The sequence below is a fragment of the Cydia pomonella genome, chromosome 19 (genome assembly GCF_033807575.1).
Source record: "Cydia pomonella isolate Wapato2018A chromosome 19, ilCydPomo1, whole genome shotgun sequence".
Taxonomy (NCBI): domain Eukaryota; kingdom Metazoa; phylum Arthropoda; class Insecta; order Lepidoptera; family Tortricidae; genus Cydia; species Cydia pomonella.
The window spans coordinates 12,714,423-12,736,392 of record NC_084721.1 but is presented as its reverse complement, the minus strand read 5'-3'; the positions used below and the strand labels follow the sequence as shown (position 1 = coordinate 12,736,392).

General features: G+C 38.6%; 3 protein-coding genes across 4 annotated transcripts; 1 reads left to right on the top strand and 2 right to left on the bottom strand.

Annotated features, from left to right (window-relative positions):
• Positions 1 to 344: 344 nt before the first annotated feature.
• Positions 345 to 17,310, bottom strand: LOC133528212 (amino acid transporter heavy chain SLC3A1). 2 transcript variants are annotated; one of them, XM_061865485.1, is made up of 12 exons: positions 17,047 to 17,310; positions 10,113 to 10,297; positions 9,111 to 9,286; positions 8,427 to 8,624; positions 7,574 to 7,724; positions 7,116 to 7,285; positions 5,656 to 5,870; positions 4,702 to 4,883; positions 2,754 to 2,867; positions 2,167 to 2,282; positions 1,650 to 1,960; positions 345 to 534 (listed from the first exon to the last, which is right to left on the bottom strand). In XM_061865485.1, exons 1-12 carry the CDS (start codon positions 17,144 to 17,146, stop codon positions 527 to 529), a joined length of 1,926 nt encoding a protein of 641 aa, XP_061721469.1. In that variant the 5' UTR covers positions 17,147 to 17,310; the 3' UTR covers positions 345 to 526. The 2 variants fall into 2 exon arrangements, with proteins under 2 accessions (XP_061721469.1, XP_061721470.1); XM_061865486.1 differs by lacking the exon at positions 17,047 to 17,310 and adding an exon at positions 11,355 to 11,496.
• LOC133528215 (uncharacterized) lies at positions 14,453 to 16,862 on the bottom strand. The gene has a single exon (XM_061865492.1). It carries the CDS (start codon positions 16,149 to 16,151, stop codon positions 15,504 to 15,506), a length of 648 nt encoding a protein of 215 aa, XP_061721476.1. The 5' UTR covers positions 16,152 to 16,862; the 3' UTR covers positions 14,453 to 15,503.
• A 190-nt stretch (positions 17,311 to 17,500) lies between the features above and the next one.
• LOC133528214 (actin maturation protease) lies at positions 17,501 to 19,200 on the top strand. The gene is made up of 2 exons (XM_061865491.1): positions 17,501 to 18,282; positions 18,728 to 19,200. The coding sequence occupies exons 1-2, from the start codon at positions 17,792 to 17,794 to the stop codon at positions 19,047 to 19,049; spliced, it is 813 nt and encodes a 270-aa protein (XP_061721475.1). The 5' UTR covers positions 17,501 to 17,791; the 3' UTR covers positions 19,050 to 19,200.
• Positions 19,201 to 21,970: the final 2,770 nt, after the last annotated feature.

Genomic DNA, 21,970 nt, shown 5'->3' with positions numbered 1-21,970 from the left:
ATATTTTGTATGAAACATCTAAAATGATTATTTCTGAATGTATACGAGAGTTGTGATTTTATAAAAAAAAATCAGGACTTGAATCTACATCACACAAAAATTTCGTAAGATTTCACTGAAACCACCCCTTTTCCGTTTACTTTCCAGTACGAGTATCATTAACTTTCGAGCACAAAAACTTCGCTTTTCTATGTGCGATGATAATTGAATCGCATAACTTCAACCTCAGATGAATCAACTGTCAGATTTTGCGATTATAGTATTAAGAAAAGCTATTCCTTAAGAAGGTCGAATAGATTTATCCGAGTTTGAAGTTAAGCGACGCTTAGTAATAAGACAACATATAATGCTCATACTATATTTTGAAACGGTACAAAAATGAAATGCAACCAAAATGCCGCGCGTACACTGCGGCTAGCGAATTAACTATCGAGTTGAAGTTACTCGGCGGTCGTCAGCGCGAAAGAGAGCACCACCGTCGACTTGGCGGGGACCATCACGTCGTCGCAGTCCACTAGCTTGTTGGTCACGTAACTGCAAAAGGAGATCAGTTATAGAGAACTAGTTCTTATGTGTTCTTACGTATCGAAGAGTCGTGGAGGTGAATAGCAACCGCGAATAATCTGGACGCAAGAAAAACTGGCACTCATATTAAACTTCAAGGTGACAGCTGTATCGTGATAATTATTATTTATAATGGATAACTATAGTATATAACGGACCGTTTTAAGAGGATAGTGGACAACCGCTCCTCTATACAAACAAACTATACATTTTTATCTCTGGATCTTGTACAGCGGTCAAATTTTACATTAAAAATGCAAAGCGTGCTTTCAAAAAATGTGACACCATGTTTTGAAAGCAAAAAAAAGTTGAGCTCCCTGCTTTGCGAAAAACTGCAACGATTTGAGCCTTTTACCAGTTTTTGCAGTTTAAAAGTAAAATGGGATTTTTGAAATAAGTTGCTATGTAATGTTGAAAATACATTAAATTCGGAACAATTTACCCCTACCCACAGCGCCGTATCTCAAATAGTTCTCGAGATATGAAGCTTCATAAATAGTTTCTATTACTTCATGGTGAAATTTTGATTCTTGCTTATATTTTTAGCCAAATATCGGCACTCAGCTAAGCTATGTTATGTATGTCTTTTTTATCGACAAAACCCATTGTTTTTTTAAAGTGCAAAAACTGAAAAAGACCTAATTATTAGCAGTTTTTCGTAAACTATGCAGGAACACATTTTTTATTGCTTGCAAAACTTAGTTTTACATTCCTCTAAGCTGCAAAACAAATACATAATGCATATATGTAAAATATATGCGTTTTTAGGGGGGAGAGGGTTTGTAAGATTTGACTGATGTATTGACATTATTCGGCATTTTTTTATTACTTAAAATTAGAAGTCAAAATGGAATTTCATATAAATTATCCGGAGAGGATAATGGGGCCTACGTACGTACCGTCGTCCACTGTCAACTTAACAGTAAGATTTCCAGATAAGGCCCACATACAAGTATAAAGTTCTCACGGTTGTCGCATACTAAAATGTCTATATCCAGTTTACAAAGGCGTACACCGCCAAAAGAGCATCTCGCTCAACTGTCTGACTGTACGGCTTGGAGTCTCGAGTTGTACACCACACGTACCCAGTGAGGTTGGCCACCTCGTGCGACACGTAGTGCACGGTGAGCTGCGCGGGCAGCGCGGCGCCGCGCGCGGCGCGCAGGTCGGCGCGCAGCGGCTCCGGCTGCGGGTTGAGGACCGCCAGGTAGCCCTCGTGTCCCGGCTTCCACCTGTACACCACACGTACCCAGTGAGGTTGGCCACCTCGTGCGACACGTAGTGCACGGTGAGCTGCGCGGGCAGCGCGGCGCCGCGCGCGGCGCGCAGGTCGGCGCGCAGCGGCTCCGGCTGCGGGTTGAGGACCGCCAGGTAGCCCGTGTGCCCCGGCTTCCACCTGCACACGTAAACACCACTCATTCATACGGGCCCTCCGATCGAAATTGGATCCCCACCCCGTTATACATTTTTAAACTTTACTTTGTGCTATGACAAACAAAGCATATGAAATTATAATAACACAATGTTCTTTTAGGATCGAAGGAATTCAAGAGTGTATGGTCGGGCACGGGCACGGGCACGGGCACGGGCAAGTGTAGTGACCTGGCGACGGCGACGAGCTGCAGCGTGGAGTTGCGCGCGGGCACGGCGGCCAGGCCGGCGGCGCCGTGCTGCACGCTCTCCTCCGCGCGCAGCGCCGTCAGCCGCTCCAGCTGGCTCTGGAAACCAATAAGGGACAGTTATACCAACCAAACATATTACTTTCGACGACCGGTCTGGCCTAGTGGGTAGTGACTCGGCCTATGAAAGCAATTATTTGTGTCCCGGTAAGGTTAATATGGATTGGGCATGAATGATGGGGAAATGACAGAACGACATAGTCTTATGTATCCGTCTCACTTTTCTTTTCTGCCTACTAATAAAAAAAATCCTAAGTGAAGTAGACGTTTTTTGTTGCCCGCCGTTTTTTTATGGTGAGCAACAAATAACCCGACGACGAAACGTCGTCAGGAATGATAAAACGTGTTTTTAATTATGTCGCATTGCGTATGTTCTGTCCCTCGCGGGCGCACGCGGTATAGCATATCTATACAAACCTACCATCTATGGGTAGCACCAAATGACACCGAAACTTTTTGTTTTATTTAGAATGAAAAGTGTTAGATGGATTAGAAGAGATCGTGAGTGACCTTGGCAGAGGCGTTGAGCAGCCGCAGCTGCGGCACGCTGAGCGCGGGCGCGGCGGGCAGCAGGTAGGCGAAGGCCGCCAGCTCGGCGCCGGCCGCCGCCTCCGATGTAGTTAACTGTACAATACCATGTTCTTGTGTAAATGGGACGATTATTATTTTTCACATCAACAGCTCAAACAAGCCTACTTTCGTCACTCCAGGGAGTGAGGAAAGTACGGCTTTCGTCACTCCAGGGAGTGAGACAAAGTAGATTTTTAATTTAGTGAAGGCCATGAATACAGGAATATTTCTCGAAGCCTTTCGTCATAATGATGATGCTTTTCATTCATGAATGTGGTTAACTCTCCTGGCTCCGTCGAATAGAAAAATAATAAGTAAACAAACCTCGGGCAGTAAATAAAAAAGCCTCAGATGACCTGTTTGTAGCCCTCGACTTCGCCTCGGCCTCATGATCAACATGTGAACATGGGAACATGTGATCTGAGCCATTTCCTACTTTTCTGCCCTAGGTATGTAATATACTATTGTTGTACAAAGTTTTACTGGATTGAAGAGCGCCTTCTGGGCGGAATAATAGTTATTTGTTTTACAAGGGGGCAAAGCTGTTGTTTAACCGTTCGTGCTAATATTGATACCCGAGCAAGCGAAAGATCCCACAATTGAACCACGAGCGTAGCGAGTGGTTCGAGAAGTGGAATCTTGAGCGTTGCGAGGGTTTCAATGCACGAGGGTTAAACAAACTTTGCATCCGAGTGAAACACAAAAATTTTCAACACACCAACACGAGGAAACTACTATGAAATACCATAAAAATCAAATGCAATCAAATCCAAATGAACGTAATAAAAAAATTTTCATTCAAAATCATCATTTAAAAGTCAATTCTACTAGCTAACAACTCAAAATTTGCATCTGATTGCTTTGCCCCACATGTGGATAAAATGCAACTTTCTCATTCGTTTTTGAACAATCAAGAGGGCCTTTACCAGTTGGTGTGGTGAAAATATAAATTACAACTTATCCCGATGAAAACTCATACCATACGTTTTAGCAAAAAGAATTGATTTGAACAGAGAGGAGAGGAGTCTAAGAAAAAACATGCCCCTTAGTTTGACATCCATAACAGATAGCGCTGTACTGCGCCACATGTTTTATGGTCACTGAATTATCAAACGTCAAATTTTTACCGCAAAATGTACAGCGCCATCTCGTTTACCGGTCAAATTCGAAACACGGAATTGTATTAGATTTTACGCATCTTAATCAATCAATGTATCTTTGGTTTTAGTAACTCGATGGAAGATTTTTTAGGACATGTGAAATTACGCTTATATTGTACGGAATAGGGAAAGGGAAATCTCTCTATGCAGCAAATTTTATCGAAACTTTACAAATAAAAATCGGCCCAAATACGACAAATTACAAGATATACAGGATTGCTTTTAGTATGGATCAAATAATGTTACCTATTTTTACTCCTAAAATTGGGCGGGTCCACACAGAGCGAGCATATGCGCGAGGCGGCGCGCGCGTTTTCTGTGTGGACCCGCCTATTAGGGTTCCATACCCAAAGGGTAAAACGGGACCCTATTACTAAGACTCCGCTGTCCATCGGTCCGTCTGTCTGTCACCAAGCTATATGCATCTCATGAACCGTGATAGCTAGACTGTTGTAATTTTTCATAGATAATGTATTTCTGTTGCCGCTATAACAACAAATACTAAAAAGTACGGAACCCTCGGTGGGCGAGTCCGACTCGCACTTGTCCGGTTTTTAACGATTTCGGAGATATCGTCGAAATTAGACTCCATATATTGATAACCTTCCAATACTTTACAGTCAAATCTGGCTAACATGTAGATTTTGTTTTGCTGATCATTATTTTGTAACAGCACATTCAACTATCAGTATTACACATACTTTTTGAAAAAAATCATTCAGCGGTACCTGTAGCACGGGCCACTTGCAGAACCTGTCTGTTGAGAGGCTAGTCCTGTTGACGAGCACGGCGGCGTCGACATCAACACTGATGGCCGCAGCACTGGGGGGCCGAAGATATGACACGTTGTGCTTCAGCAAGTACAGCTCGTGGAAGTGGTCTGTCTCCTTTATCGTGAACACAGATTTTTCTGGAACAATTTGGATGTGTTTAAAATTTGGCACGGACATGAAACTTGAAGCAAGAGTCCCTCGGAAACGTGCTTATGTATTCCGCGTAGTGATCGTTTTAGGGTTTTTTTTTTGTCAAGCGTATGTAATTTTTTGAATGGATTTATATTTGTTTCGAGATACTACTAATTTTTATTGGGCATGCTCAGTGTATGGTTCCGTATTTAACCGTTAGTCAGAATTTAGTGGGTATCCTGTACCTATGTAGCACTTTTAATAAGTGAAAACTTTTTCAAAAACGGCTTCATCGATCATGTTCGCTTTAGTTTACCTTGAAAGTCTTTACTAAGCTTTACTTTCACGATTTTTTTCATTTTTTTTTCAAAAGTTTGAGAGTGGTGGGGAGCGTCAGTTTTTATTTTCTTATTTCCGAGAATAATCATTTACATTCTTTTGCTTTCATAGTTAGTGATTGATGAAAAACACGTGTCAAAATCGCAATCAGTCAATCAATTTATTATATTAGCTAAGATGCTCATATAGACTGTTTCGTTCCTCAATAAATTTAAAAAAATTGCTTACCTCACCTTTTCGCTCTTATTCGCTTAACTCTAAGTTAAGAGAGCATTCTACTAGGTCCAACAATACTCACTGGCTCCAGGTTTCACAGCATTATTCATCATCGACTTACGAGAAATGGGTCCAACTCCGGCTTGATCGGTGGTGTAAGTGTAAGAAGTTGTAGTTATGGGAGTGCCACAAGGCAGCATTCTAAGGTCCAACAATACTCACTGGCTCCAGGTTCACTGACAGCATTATCATCTACGATCTTCGAGAAGTTCGCCAATAGTGCGTCTAGCTCGGGCTGGTCGGCGGTGCTATTGTGGCGCAAGAAGTTGTAGTCGCCGTAGGTCGGCGTGGCGCCGGCCGGCGGCTTGTCGGTGTTGGCGAGGTACTGGTCGTCCTCGAACGACGCCGACACCAGCAGCAGGCGAGCGTGGGACAGTCTGGGGACACAGTTTTAGGATATGAGTGAGGTTTAACATAGAATTAAGATATTAAATGAAAGTGTGGTAAGGTAGAGAGGGCCAATAGAGTACTCTTTCCTGTCGGGTGTTATGCCAGGGGATCTAAGTCCATTGAGAGTTGGTAGGAAGTTGTATTATATAGCAAGTGATATTTGGAATACCGTAAGCGTGATGTATGTTTCTACCAAATTGCGTTCTAGGTAGTTAATGCCATCTTTTAGATCATTGTGGCACGACGTCAACAGTGACAGAGACGCGAAGAAAATTTGATTTCATGTCACAATTAAAAAAAAAAATTATAAGCGAGGGGGGGTGTCACATATTCAGGTTATGTTTTAAACAAGGCATAATGATTTGATTGAAATATAGCTTTTATATGTAGAGTCAAATTAAGCTACTCTTAACTCTGAGTCAGCCCTGCCAGCTGCCACCATAAACATACTCTATGAAAATATGAGGCTTATAGAGGCAAGCTCACACTTTGTCACTTCAGTCTGCGCAGAGTTGGCTAAAATGAACTCAATACAAAATAAAAAAGACCTCCAGTAACCAATGATGCATTTTGAACGTTTGTTCAGTCGGTATTAGATGTAGTGTTGCCAGGCGTATGATAATTATCTTACGTGTACGGTAATTTGAACTCCAGTACGATATACGTTCCAAAGAGCATTATCGTACACAAAAGTACAATACTCAGCCCTTGGACGATGACACCCAAAAGTCTAGTTTTAGAAGCAAAATCCCTCAGAAATAGGCTACAATTAGCACCTTTTGCGTATTCGGCTCCTTGGTTTAAGTCAAAAATGTCGAAATTTCCTGTAAACCGTTTGGATCTATCACAAAAATACACGATATAAAACTGATTTTTATGCAATTTAGACGAAAATTACGTTTCCTTTGATTATATTAGTCATATAAGCTTATTTTGCAAGAACTTTTAGGGGTGCCCTTTTCATAGGTGTACGATAATATTGTCATAGGTACGATATTTTGAAACTCAAACACGATAATTCTCTTCTGCTCACCTAGCAACACTGATGTATCGGAGCAACTAAGATGTTAACAAATATCTAAACAATACTCAGATATTTTCGAGCACAGTGCCGCTCCGATATATCTAATGGCGAATGTAAACGCCTTGGCTAAGTTGGCTAAGAGGTGAATTTTCTCTTTACCTCTACCCTCCATAGCCTTGGCTAAGGTAAGCCGAACGCGGACACTAACCTGACACCAGCAGCGCCCGCTTTCATGTACGCCTTCAGGACGTCTTCGAAATGTTTGACGACGTCTGGGTTGCGGAAGTTGAGGTCGGCCTTGCCCGCGCCGTACTGGCTGAGGTAGAGCTCTTTTCGGACCTCGCTTTCCGTCCAAGCGCCTTCATTCGTCACCGCTCGCTACCAAAAAAAGATCATTCAGCTTCGATGTTTTAATTATTATAGAATTTTCCAGTTTTTTTCTCATTCTTTCTGCTTCAAGCTCTTATAGTAATTAAAAAATCGTGAAATAAATATACGTCAAAATGTGTAAAAATATCTTCCATAATGTCAATATCTATAAAGGATAATAGGGACAACGTTAAAATGGAGCAGTGGTCGTCTAATTTTGTGTGATTTGAAAAATTAGAGCTATTTTTTCATTTCATGAGATAAGAAGTTATTGGATATATTTTTTTTTTTACATACCCAGTTATTAGGCGGGTTCGGGTGTGTTCCATTGTACCCGTTGGGTTTGCGCCAGATAAAGTAGTCCTCGTAGCCCGGCTCGCGCGCCTGGCTCTTGACAAACCACTCGTGCGTGGTGGGCACGTAGTTGGCGATCAAGTCCACGATGACCCTGTACATGGAAAAAGTACTTTATTGCTGAGGGCCGGAAAAGAGTTGCTTGGTAGGACTCGAGTTCAAGTAATCCCTGTGTCCGGCGGAAGTACTTATATAATATGGTTCGTTACTGAAAAATGTGAGGAATAGTAAATTGATAAGCAAGGGCTGAAAGTGACCCATTGCTGCTGTACATTTTTTTTTTAATTTATTTAGAACACAAACAGTCACATATACAAATGGATTTGAAGTACAATGTAGAGTACTTAACATACTTAAGAATCTTAGACCTGGAGGTTCATTATTAAGTACATAATGTTAACATACATACTAACAGCATAAATAAAATGAAATCATGAGCCATACTTAAATTCTATTTAAGTACTAGTCTTCAGAGGAAAAAAATACAATAAGTGCCGCCCAGCAATAAGTGCAGTTACTTACTTACTTACTATTTTATAAAACATGAAATAAAGTTAAACTCTACTATATAAATATTATTATACTCTTTGGTTGAACTTTCCGAACAAGAGAGGTGAAAACTTAATTTCCTTGGCCTTAGCGACGAAGTCCTTGAACTGGTTGAGGCAGGTGTTAGTCTTTAGCAGCTCGCAGCCATCGTCACCGCAAGCGAACTGGGCGAACATACCAACTTGAGAGCTATGTAGCATACCCGGGTCGCTGTGGCTTGGTAAAGTCAAATGGTATGCAAACTTACTTGACACCGCGATCCTTGGCTTTAGCGACGAAGTCCTTGAACTGGTCGAGGCAGGTGTCGGTCTTCAGCAGCTCGTAGGCGTCGGCCCCACAGGCGATCTGCACGAACACGCCGCCGACTTGAGAGCTATGGAGCAGGTCCAGATCGCTTTCGCTCGGTAGGCCGCCGTCGGATTCTATGAGGGCGTATTTTTCGAACCTATAAAAATATAATTTCCAATAATGTACTTGAAAGCCCCTTGTCACCTGAAGGTGGCAACATTTACGTTATTAAAACAGAGCAGCGTGACCGTCTCAAATGAAGCCACTAAATTTTTGTTTTATTAAAGTGAGTGGTCAGAAACTAAACTGCGACTGCGCCAGTTGTCGTAATTGTATTTCATATTATTTTTTACCTTTGTTTATATATCTTTGTTTTTGCGGTAGGACCATATACATGGTGGTAAAGTAGTTTGTGGTAAGTAGTTTAATTATTCTAATCCTACATATACTTACACTTACGTATTTTGTATGATTCTTATTTGTCACAGAATCCATAACACTGTAGCTGGCCTAACCATTACTAGTTAGGCCACACAGATATCTCACCACATCCTGAGATTAATATTAATAAAACATGTTGACATTGTCAGCAAAACCGAACAAGATGAACAATGAACATGGCGCAGCGAGCCACATATCTTACCACTCCCTGGGCGGCGGCGGGGCGCACTTGGGCGTCCGGACGATGATGACAATGGCGCCGGCGAGCATGCACAGCCAGAGCGCCCAGAATAAGATGAACATGGCCCAGCGCAGGCGTATCCAGAACGGGTCGTCCGCGTACTTCATCAGCTCCTCTTTTGTTAGACCGGAGAATTGCTGTACACACAATCAAAATTGAGATATTGAATAACAAAGGAATATCATCCCGTGTAATATGGAACTAACCCGCTCGATCGCTAATCTTTGCCGTCGGTTATACAACTGACTTACGTCGATTTATAAGTTGGGAAGGCATCCAAATGAGACAACAAATAAGGCAGTCTTTACGGAGCGATTCTTTCTCTATTCTATGATCTAAAAGTAAAGTGAGATTGAACGCACCATGGAACTCATTGCCGATATTTCACATGTCAAGAGGGGATCGCTAGACAGACGACCGCTGAAACCGGCTTGTATGGAATATTTTAAACGAAGAGCGCGCATTTTGCAGTAAATATGATATATCATTTTACAAATCCAGTGTCCAAGAGTGTTTACAAAATCCAATAATAACAATGTTGGAAATATTTGTCATGAAAATTATTAATTCGATTTTCAAACGTGGAATTAGGATGTGATCCGTATGGTTTGTTACCATGGTCAGCAATAACGACTAGTGATGTTCGAGTAAGAAAAAACAAATAGTAGTTAGTTAAAAAACAAATACGAGTTAGGAGTACCTATGTACTCGATAACCACATTTGGTCGAGCGCAATGTATGAATGGCCATGACTTACCACCCGCGTAACATCGTTTGCGTCGTCCGCAGCCTTACTGTCTAACTCAGGGTTACCCTGTTTTGCTTTGCCTCCATTGAAATTGTCCTTATCCGTGCCCATAAACGATCGATCTTGGCGTCATAGTTGCGGTGGTAGCCCACGACGCACTTGGCGTCACCCATTTATCCACAAGACGACCTTAGGGTACAACAGTCGCTACTCACCCTCTTGTTGGCGTCGAGCTCGATCTTGGCGTCGCCGTTGCGGTGGTCGCCCACGACGTACTTGGCGTCGGCCATGTCGACGCGCGTGACTATCTTAGCCTCGTCTTCTTTCTCTAGGAGTTTCTCCTCGGCCTCGTCGACCTTTTCCTTGGACTTGTGGAGGCTGGCCTTAGACGAGCGGAATTCTGTTAAAACATTAAGTCTAATTTAGATTAAGATCTATATTATGATACCTGAGCCCGTAGTTGAGATGACAATCGTTTATCGACAAACGTCAATCGAAAAATAATAATAATAATAATGCATCCGGATGAAATGCGAGTCACATGATCACTTCCGTACATAATTGACGTTTCTATTGGCGTCTTCTATAAACGATTGTCACTGAGCATTAAATAAATAAATTATGGAGACACAAAGAGATCATTAACTAATTTGTTTCTAATCAGGCGGGTCCACACAGAGCGAACAGCCTCGCAAGGAAATTTTCTCGCGTGGCCGCGTGCTCGTGTAACTTCATAGCCTCAGTACGTTTGCCTCATCAGAGCCAATTTGCACGGCAAGATGGCGTCACTCATTGCTCGGGCGAGCAAAACGCGCGCGTCGCCTCGGCCGAGGCACGTCTACACTGGCCGTTCTGTGCATGAGGAAATTGCCTCGCGCGTATGTTCGCTCTGTGTGGACCCGCCTATCTACTTTATTAATATTATAAATGGAGACCTTCTAGAGCTCTAGCAAGGCTCCCTGGACCAAACAATTAGAATAGGTAACTTATTAATGCGTTGACGCTTTATTAACATTTACTTTGGAAAAGCTGATATTTTAAAGATATTACTAATATATTTAATTAACTGTGCTTACTAAATAAAAGCAAACTTATATTTTTGCAAACTGGTGTTACACTTAACACTCTATAATATCACTGCTGTATAACACAACTGCTGCAGTAGGAATGTAAAAAGTGTAAATTGGATATGCAACATATAAAAGAATTATAAGTAGGACTTTAGTATAATAGGCGCAACGAACGATGACCGTTGGTTATACCTATATGCTATTTAATTGTCAATATTCAAATTATGTTTTTCATATGATCTTCAAAATAAATTACAGTTCAAAAAGTTAATACTTGTAGTTCTTTTTTTATTAACACCAACCAACCAACTCTCATAATATAATCAAAGTGGCTATAGGACCGCGACCTTGCCTCACGTATAAATTAATGAATAATATAGTAATCACCCAGGAAATTATTAATACATAAGTTAGCTCTAACGTCTATTAAGACCACAAGTCACTTTTAAATGTATATCACTTAGCTATTAATTGAAGGAGCTGGAACAACCGTGCACAACCACTGTGCGTCAGAAAATGCACGACGCTTTGGAATGCTGGTATTAAATTTCAAATACCTGATACCTATGCATGTAGCTGTGTAAAGACAAGTCCGAAAACATCGAGATATGTTACTCGGTTTCTTATGAAAACAGTGGGGTGGCCACAGTTTGTAATATTCAATAAGCCAATAAGGTGCCATTAATTTATTACGTAAGACGAGATATGGGGGTGGGGGGGCGAACATGTCTTATATTTTTCTCACAAGAGGTAGGTAGGTCTTCATGGTTCTTACGTAAGACCACAAATAAATTTGCAAATTTCTATGAAATTATGACGTTTAAACTAATACTTCCACATTACATGCTGTCAAACACGGTGGACAGTTAGCTTAGACGAACTCTAGTACCTTTTTAGGTACAAATAAACGTTCCAAAAATATGTTTTTTGATAAATAAAAACTAAAACAGAAAAGTTTAAACGTGTATACATTTGTTTTATTCTTACGTAATCCAGGGGGTCGGCCCTGTTTTTATATTGTCGTACATAGGAGTGGAGAAAACAAGGGGAAGCCTTTGCCCAGCAGTGAGATACAAAGGTGGGCTAGCAAAAAAAAAAAAGGAGTTGGAGGGGGTCAAAAACTGGACACAATCGTCTTACGTGATAAATGTATGGCGCCTAAGAATTGGGGTTCCAGATATTTACTTTTTTGTAATATATAGGGAAAACACTTTTTACTTAAAATAAGACTGGCTGGAGTGGAATCGACATGAAAAAAATAATTAGTTTCGGCGCTACGGTGGGCACAAGAATCAAAGACTATTAAAAAGTCCTGGGTAACACAAGTTCATATTACTTTACCTACTGAACAAACATGAACTAATGATCTTTTGCATTTTTTTCGAGAACGATTTCTAGTTCTTCACAGCACAACCGAGGTTTGAACGCATGATTTTTCGACCAGCACACACAGCTGGTATAACCAGTTACCAAAAGCAAGTGAGTAGGTAAGCAAGGTTAAGCAAACTACTCAACAGTCTGAAGAACCCAAAGTATAATGCGACTCGCGCTTATCCATTTACTTATCTGCAATATATTGTAACCACACCAAAAATTCCTGAACAAGTAAAAAGAGCAAATATACCTGTCGCTTCTCAGAAGTCTGGCAAGCTGATACAGGCCCGGAATCAACCCGTATCTCAAGACAGTCAATGTTTAATAGCTTTACAATGGGACGCGTCTATCTGTCCAAACCCTAATTGATACACTGTCATGGTCGTCAGGGTCTACTAGCCGAGCTAATGTAACTGCTGTGTGAATTAAGCCTAATGAGCCAGTCATGTGTCGAGCGATGAAAACAGTAACTAATAGGCTTACGATGTTTTCGTGTTTACATCAGTGATGTGATAAATGGGAATTTAAAGCAAAGGTAGGTTTTGGTATTTAAAATGTTGGTAAAACCAAAAGGTTCGATTTTTGGCAGTCTATGTCCGACCGGACCGGACGACCTACCGACCGGACGACCGGTTTGGCCTAGTGGGTAGTGACTCTGCCTACGAAGCTGATGGTCCCGGGTTCAAATCCTGGTAAGGGCATTTATTCTTGTGATGAGCATGGATATTTGTTCCTGAGTCATGGGTGTTTTCTATGTATTTAAGTATTTATAAATATTTATATATTATATATATCGTTGTCTAAGTACCCTCAACACGAGCCTTATTGAGCTTACTGTGGGACTTAGTCAATTTGTGTACTAATGTCCTATAATATTTATTTATTTATTTATGTACAATCGGTGCCCTAAGTATCCACTTTTCTAAACAGTAACATAGTATGGAGAAATAGGTCTGGGAACCTACTTAAGTTGGGGCACTTACAATTCAACCGCCCTCAGATAGTATATGCGGTCTTGATGATAGACTTTGTTTAGATATTTGTGAACACCTTGAGCGCTCTGATATACAGTTGTTTATCGCCTATCTGTCCACAGTGTCAATCCGAGAGTTGTGACGTCATCAGAATCTTCAATGACGTTTCGAGTTTGGTCACGTGACGTGTGCCAAAAGATATTTTAAATTCAATATTTACAAAAATATGGTCATTACAGGACCCCTAAAAGTAGTTTAACATGTTCTTATAATCCAAAAGAATTTATTGGGATACAATTTCTGCCCTAAGATTTGTAGATGGAAACAACCCTATTATAAATTCCTTGCCATATCATGTTTTTTGTCGTCCAACAACAAGCAACCTTCGAATTTTGTCAATACTGGGTCGTAAAATAGTCGAGCTAGTTTTAGCTTGTCGGATCTGTTTAACAGTCCGATTTGGCTGTTTTATTGCTCGATAGCTCTTATAGCCACCTCTGAGGTGAATCATCTTTATCTTTCTAGAAGTTTCTTTGAATTTGAAGACCGTCCTGAATTTAGTTTGAGTGACCTTGGAACTTTTTTTCCCAAAATCTTGTTATTTGTCCCAGACCTTTGATTAGTTTGTAATTTCCTGTCAGTTGATAGTCTCCTTGTAACGTTTTGGCCCTACAAATACTAGCTTTTAGCATCTTAAGCGACTTGGCTGTCTTCGTCCGGGATCGATAAGAATTTTCGAAGTATTTGTGCACGATCAATCTCCTTTTCTAAATTTTCACTATTAATACTTTGAAGGTTGGTGATTGAACTCTGTCAATTTTTTTCCCGCCATGTAATTATTATTTTTTAAACATTGCTAATTATGTGCCAATTTTATATGAACTAAGCTTTAACTTTAACCCTATAGAGTAGGGTGACGTTGGATAGGTATTTCAAAATGAAGAGGGGTCTTCACTCAGTCCTTTAATTATGTAAAATTGTGAATACCGGAAATACCTATCTACTAATAACCCCCATACAAAGCCGCCTATTGTGATAGAGGGGTATAACATGCTCTTGAGCGGTTGTTTAACTGTAACTGTAGTATAGGCTTATAGATGAATATAGAGTATCATTAGGGTTTAAAAATAAACACAATTCTGTGCTTAAAAATATTTAATCCATAATTTAATTTAAAAAACTGATAAAATAAGATGAACATACCAACCTATTCCATTTATTGTAAAACCCGAAATAACTTATATTTTAAAAATTAGGCCTTATAATTTTACTTCAATAGCCAGGTCCACACAGAGCAAGCATACGCATACGCGCGATTTCCTCACGCACAAAACGGCCAGTGTAGACGTGCCTCAGCAGAGTCGGCACGCTCGCTGTGTGGACCCGGCTAATAAACAAACAGAAAACCAAAGGAAGATACAAATGTGAACTAGGTATAAGCATTAATTTGTAGCTCATTGTTACTGAAGTTTATCCGAAGTAAAACCAACATGGCCGCTACTACGTTGCTATGGAAACGTGCGGTGCGTCTGTGTCGTGCTCCGCCCCACCCTCACCTCAGATGAGACCTATAAATCAACTTTTGTGCAGGTGTTACTTACGTGCCGCGGATTATACATATTATTTAGATTTTTTTTTACATTTTCAAAATTCATAATAGAAACTATTTTATAATTTACCTGTTTAAAAATAATATTCACAAAATCCATAAATTATAAAAAGTTAAAATTCACTAGTCAGTAATTGCCACCATGTATAGCTTAAAATGAACCTTTAAGCATTCCAATAAGGTTTACTTTATTGTGATATAAAAAATATTGTGAGCTAAGTTACCTACTTAGTTGCAGTACTTGGGCTACTTGCTAAACTAAAGCTGGACAAACAACTGGTCTGGTTTTAGATATCACAGTCAAAATACCTGCTTAGACTAGCATTTTACAAGCTACAAATTTAGTGCTAAAGTAAGAATAACTAGTTTACCAACATCACATACAGTGTAAACTCTTTATTATAAGGAAATTCAAGAGACCAAGCACTTAATTGCCAAATTGCACTTTAAAATATTAGTTACATCAAGTGACAAACACAGTGTATGAAATTTCACCCGATCTATGTTATCTGATGGACATTAAAATCATGAAGCCTACCATGACAACCTGATATAATACACATAATGTTACTAAAACATTCATTGTGTTTGGTTAACTCTCTCCAAAAACTGTTCAAATAGTCTGTTCCTCTCTTTCTGTATGTTATTAGATTCCTCTACTATATAAATTAACCTATCTAGCTTCTCCTCCACCAGCCTCTGCCGATCTCTCATTTCGAGAGTAACCTTACGGAACTCAGCATGCCTTTTTCTAGTTAACCTCTTTTTCATTTCTTCATTTTGCCCACTTGAACTTTCCCCGTTCTCTGGTATCTCCGGTTCAAATTTAGAAGCTGAATTCATTGTCAATAAAGCTTTAGCAACAGTCCGCTCTGTTGCACTCTCTTCTATTTTCTGCTGTATATCTGGCTGGTATTCACCATTATCACTGTATATTTCTTCAAAAACATCAAAGTAAGGCCATTTCACATTGGCTGTGCCATTTCTATTCTTCTTCTTAAGCAATCTAATGTAGGTTTGTTTTAAATTTCTGAATTTCTTATCGCAACAATCAGGACCTTTACCTACGGCGTTAGATATATCAACCCAAACACTTTTTTTCCTAATTTTAGGATTTCGAAACTTATCAATGTTTTGCAAATACATATTCAACAGTGTTTGGATGTTCTGGTGTTCCCAGTGATCTTCACCATCATCCAACTCTGGTTCCATTTCTTGGCTCAACATATTTATTGTAGTTCAAGACAACTTACTGTAATTGGTCCATCATAGAATGCTTTGAATGTATTTTTAGAATAGGTCCTAAATTGAAGTGCTTATTCCTTATTTAACCAGGCAGGATGCAAGTCATTTGGGAGACATCAATTGGTAGCTAGGCAATTTGGACGTCTAGTAGCCAGTGCGCTGCAGGAGTTAACAATGTAACTTGTTTTATTCACTTCTTATTTGAAGGTTAAGTCACAAATCATGATTCAAATTCACTGTCTCATCGTAACTCATATTATAAATGAGGTCACTTGTTATTCATAAAAGGAAATACAACAGGAAAATAGTAAAAATACTGAAGTAATGCAATTCAAATGTTTAGTTGCATCAGTCAGCGAACAATCACAAAATGGCGCTGCGCGTGGCGGAAAAAAGCGCTTTATAACCCGACCGAATAAAAATTACACCCTATCAATATAGAGACCCTATCAGTATAAAAAAAATTTAAGTTTATTTTCTAAACCATTTATACATAAATAAATTTAAATGTAACAGCAGCGTATTACGTTAGTAAAATGAATTTCTTGAGTTTCATGAAGTTCACCAAGACCATCCAAATTTTGACGTGTTATACTTGGTCTTAGTGACGTTAATTTTATTACCGGCCAATGACAGACAGAAGACAACAATAGATAACAAAGAAACATTATCGCAGTAATAAATGATTTACTTAATTACTTATATCAAGTACACGTGTATGACCGGTTGGTGCCCTTACATTGTCAATAGAAAAGGTCAAGGAGCTTTTATATTGACAATAATATAATTTTATTTTTTTATATCACAAATATTTATTAATCAGATAAATAACTAACAGGATTAAATTAAAAATATCTATTATTTCATCTGGATGTACCTGTATCAGCCTCTGGAATAGGCTTATAAGTAGCGACGTGCTCGTCGTCCTTCGGCAGCCCCCCATCTATGGTGAGATGATTCTTCCGCGGCTCAGACATGATGAATTCGGTACTTGCAGAACCGGTTTTGCAAGGGAGAAAGCTTTTTCTTTCACCTCAATAAGAACAAGTACTTGCAACAATTAATTATCTTTCACCATGCACTTATCGACCATCAGTTAACTTAGTGTGAATGAATGAATGAGTATGTCTATGTGTTACGACTACGTACGAGCGAATGACGTGACGTCAAGAACGAATGACCGCACCCAACTTGTCTACTTCGTTCATTCATTTTAATTTAACGTTTTATTCATGTTTTATTAATGTTTACAAAATATTCGTAGCGTAGGTAAATAACTAAAATCTGACTAATAATTTGGTGTTGGTAGCTGATTTCACTACGATAAGTAATTCATGTGCTTAATCTGCATTCCACATAATTCTTGTCATTAAAAGAACGCTTCTTAAGAAATCAGCTGTGTACTGTCATGTCAAATCAAAGTCATGAATGACATGAAGCATTGTCAATCAAATGCTATGTGATGAAAGTTTCTTTAACAAATAACAGACTTTCCCCTAAAATATTTCCACTAGACATTATTTTGTTAATTACTAGTTTATGAATTACTTGTTACATAATAGTGAATTAGAGAAGGCCAATTTTAATGTGAGTGGTTGCAACTAAGCCAAAACCGTAAAAGGATGTGTTCTCTCCCGCCGCCGCCTCCTCTGCCTCCTCAAACCCATGACCTCAAGCACGACTCTCCAGAGCTCCCGTCATATGCAGACAGCAACCCAACACCAAAATTTCCAGAAATTTGCGAATGGGCATCAAAAAACCTTGACTTGTGGGAAGCTTGTGCTAAAAATAGTATTTGCCCTCAAATCGCGCCTTTTAAATATTGTTATAAGCACTTCGATTCTATTCTGCAAGTCGGACCCACTTGTGGATTGGCGGCTCTCTCTATGTTAGTGAGAGGGAGGGTCACTGCTAGTGAAATGTTAGATATATGTAAGCAAGAGGGGTACAGTAATAATGGAGAGATGCTGAGTAGTAAGGATATGGTAAAGTTGGCAGAGAAAGTTTTCAGCTTGGCAGACATAGAGGGTGTCTCATGTGGGGTGAAGTTTGGACATCTTTTCAGCCATGATATTATAGAGAATTTATTGGATGGTGCTGTATTGCTAGTTCCGTATCCTTTTCAATGATCATTTACTTATTTTTTTTTAGATTTAAGTTACATAATTAATAAAGATAAATTAAGATTGCTTAAACATGAGCAGTTATCGATCACACTGGATGTGATTAAGAGGATCCACATAGAGTAAGGATACATGCAAGGAAATTGCCTTGTGCCAATGCTCACTTTGTATGAACCCCCCTGTTCATACGTTGCTCCGATTTTTGAGTGAGACAATGTGTGCTATGTGGCTATTCTAGCGCCGTCCCACTGGCACATCAGAGTGATGTGTGAATTGCATCCGGTGTGATAATTGCAATAGTCATTGCCAGCATCACACCTGTTACATTATTATCTGATATAGATCTGAAAGGTTAACTTAGAATGTTTTGTATAATGATTTATGATAATTGTAATGTATATTTATTTTATAATAAATCCTTAACCAGTATTACAGTTATGATGCAGATGCCAACCATTCACCATGTCTCAGACAGGGCCACAAGGCACACTGGGCGCTTGTCAGTGGAGTCATTGTCAGTAAAAACACCGGAGCAACACTAGACTCTGACCCTGATAATGTCTATGTACTATGCCGGCATGGTAAATCCAGATATCTGGCTACTTGGAGACTATTTGACCTGTATAACAGTAATAAGAACTTATGGGAATTTATACCTCCAAAAGGGAAAGAGAACCAGTTGTTTATTATACCTAAAGGCGGAATAGGAGGTGTTGATGGCCTCAGGAAACAGTTTGTGATATTTCATGGCTTGTAGTCTTATTTACAAGCAAAATTGTGTTAGAAAATCTATCAGCTATGACAAATTATCTATATTTACAAGATTTTATATCTAGTCATGATGGTTACAATTTTATAAGGTTATTTCTTGTTAGATGGTTATAAAATAAAAGATATATTTATTTCAATGCAAAATTTTATTTGTACAATAAATACAAACCATGCTTGCAAATTATGATAAAATAATATATCTCATCACTTCACTTAAAAGTAGTGTAATTAAATCATAAATTGTAAGTCAAACTGAAATAAAATCATTAGCCCTGGGGGAGTATTCAATACAAATTATTGCACTGACAATCAGTTTTCTCGTTTTTACAGAAAATAATATAGGTATTTAGTAGATAACAAACATAAAAATATTTTTGTACTAATTTAACTTAAAAGAACATATGACATGTTATAACGAAACTTATGAGTTCGTTCAGCCATTCCTCATGGGCACAATAATTTGTGATGATTTACAAAATGACACCAAATACCTAGTTAAATACAATTATATATCATTTTAAACAAATTTTATGTTATTTTGAAATAATATAATGCCAATATGTTGATAGCTATGAGATCAAATTATATTAATTACAATTAATTAAATATTCGCAAAATTATAAGTAGTACACGCTATTACACGAATATACGATTATGGAACAACATTACGCTAGGGTGGACAGACACTGTCAGTAATATTTACTTTTCCTCCTGTATCACGATAATTTAGAATGATACAGCAACCATTATTATTACTGACAAAACCGCCCACCTTATTACACATCGGCTAGGCCTCTAGATATGACGAAACTTAATTTATCTTGAGCTTCTTTTTGTTATAATTTGCCAACACTACAATGGCACCATAATTGTAAGTCCAATGATATCTGACTGCTCTAATCCAGTTAAATTACATTAAACAGTTATAGCGATACATTTAAATAGAGCTACAACTGAAAAGTAACAACTATCCTACTTTATTGAATTTGGATGGTTTATATTCGATTCCTACGATCTAAATTTGCTTAGATACTTACACTAAGCTGCCCCTACGTACTTAAAAACGCACAGTACTACGACTTTCACCCATTTAGACTAGTATAGATCGTGTCATTCACGAAGGCACGTGCCTTGACTCGTATTGTCATATTATTAAAGGTTAGATTTGACAACTCTGCGCGTCATCGTGGATGACACAAATTATACGATCAATTTTATTTCCAACAATAACCATTCCCCATTCCCATCAGCGTCGGATTTACTTGAATCTATTACCGATGCAGATATATTTTTCACCAAAGCTAAAATATTTTAGCTTACAAAAGCTTGATGTGCTAACGAATCTTGATCTAAGTAAATTGTATTTTTGTATCTACTGTACGTTATGTTATAAGGGGGCAGCAAAGCCCTCTGCACACGGTCCATCTGGCTTTTCTTGAGACAATAGATGGACCGTGCAAAGGGGACTGAACGCGTTGTGATTCCACTACAAAGTTAGATAAGAAATGATGAATCTCATTACTTGAATGGTACTCTTTACAAGAGCATGTATGTTTCCAGTAGACTTTTAACTCCAGCTCGCGGTGAACCTTATGGCGATGACATAGAGTTGACTTTACAGTTGTTTAACATTAGTAACTACAAGGAATTATCCTTATTTTCTAACTTTGTAGCAAAACCGCAAGGTTCGATTCGTACAGCTAAATTACAATCTCATACGCAGTTAATACAAAAAGAAGTCTTCCATTCCGCGAAACAACTAGAGCGCGTATCGATTAAATATCAGTATTTATTATTAATTGTATTGAATTGGTTATTTTATGAAATACAGATTAATTGAGATAAAATATTGTTTAATGAATTTATACGGGCCATTTTCCTGTAATAATTAGTACTAATGTTTAATAATTTGAAAGAGGAAAATTACTTAAGACCTGGTACTCTAGCAAAGCATGATTATCGAGTAATCAAGTAAAGAAAATAGGGGTTCTCCCTCTAATTACCACCAAGTTGTTACTAGTGGTAACTACTGGGAATTATTTTCCCACTTTTACCTGAAAACTGGAAAAAAAAATCCCAGTAGTCACCACCAAACTGAGTTGGTGGTAACTACTACAGTCTGCCTCTAATATACTTCCGCCATTCAAATGTTATACTCCGTGTAAGTTACATTATTCATATAACAGCATCTCGTTTAACTGACCATTGCTATAGACCTTTTCGCTTTGCAATAAGGTTTCCAAATGGTCAGATTATTCTCACATTGGACATAAAAGTCTAGAAGACCTAAAGCAAGCGGGGCATTTTAAAATCACAGAACTTTCTTGAGTTTTGAATCATGCGCAAAAGATCTCAGAACTGACTTCGTCCTGTTACTTTATACGACTTGTCCACTGCAAGAACAGTATTTCAAATATATTTAGCAAACATTCTGAACAGAAATGTGCCACAAAATAATGGGCTCACAAGTCACAAGATAGAAATACAGAAGAAATTATTATTGAGTTATAAATGTATTGTACGCTCAAGTCGTTTCTCATAGTAGACATTTGTCTCTTTTAACACGTAGCTAGGTAACTTAGGTATAGAGCGAACACACACTTTCGAGTACGGAAATTGTAAGATTACTTGTTAAATCAATAATAAATGAAATGAAATTAATTCAGTACACTGACATGACAATACCATCTCATAATAGTTTGATTGGGTTACAAATGCATTTAATGTTATACAAGGTGCCCGTAAGCATTGCGAGAGATTTTAACGGTGCATTCTTGATGGCAACAGAAGCAAAAAATGTTATTTGACTTTTTGTGAAATTCGACAAAAAAAAATTCTTTTTCCCATTTTTTTGAAGAACATAAAACGTTATTTTTATTGATAAACACATAACCTAAAATTAACTAA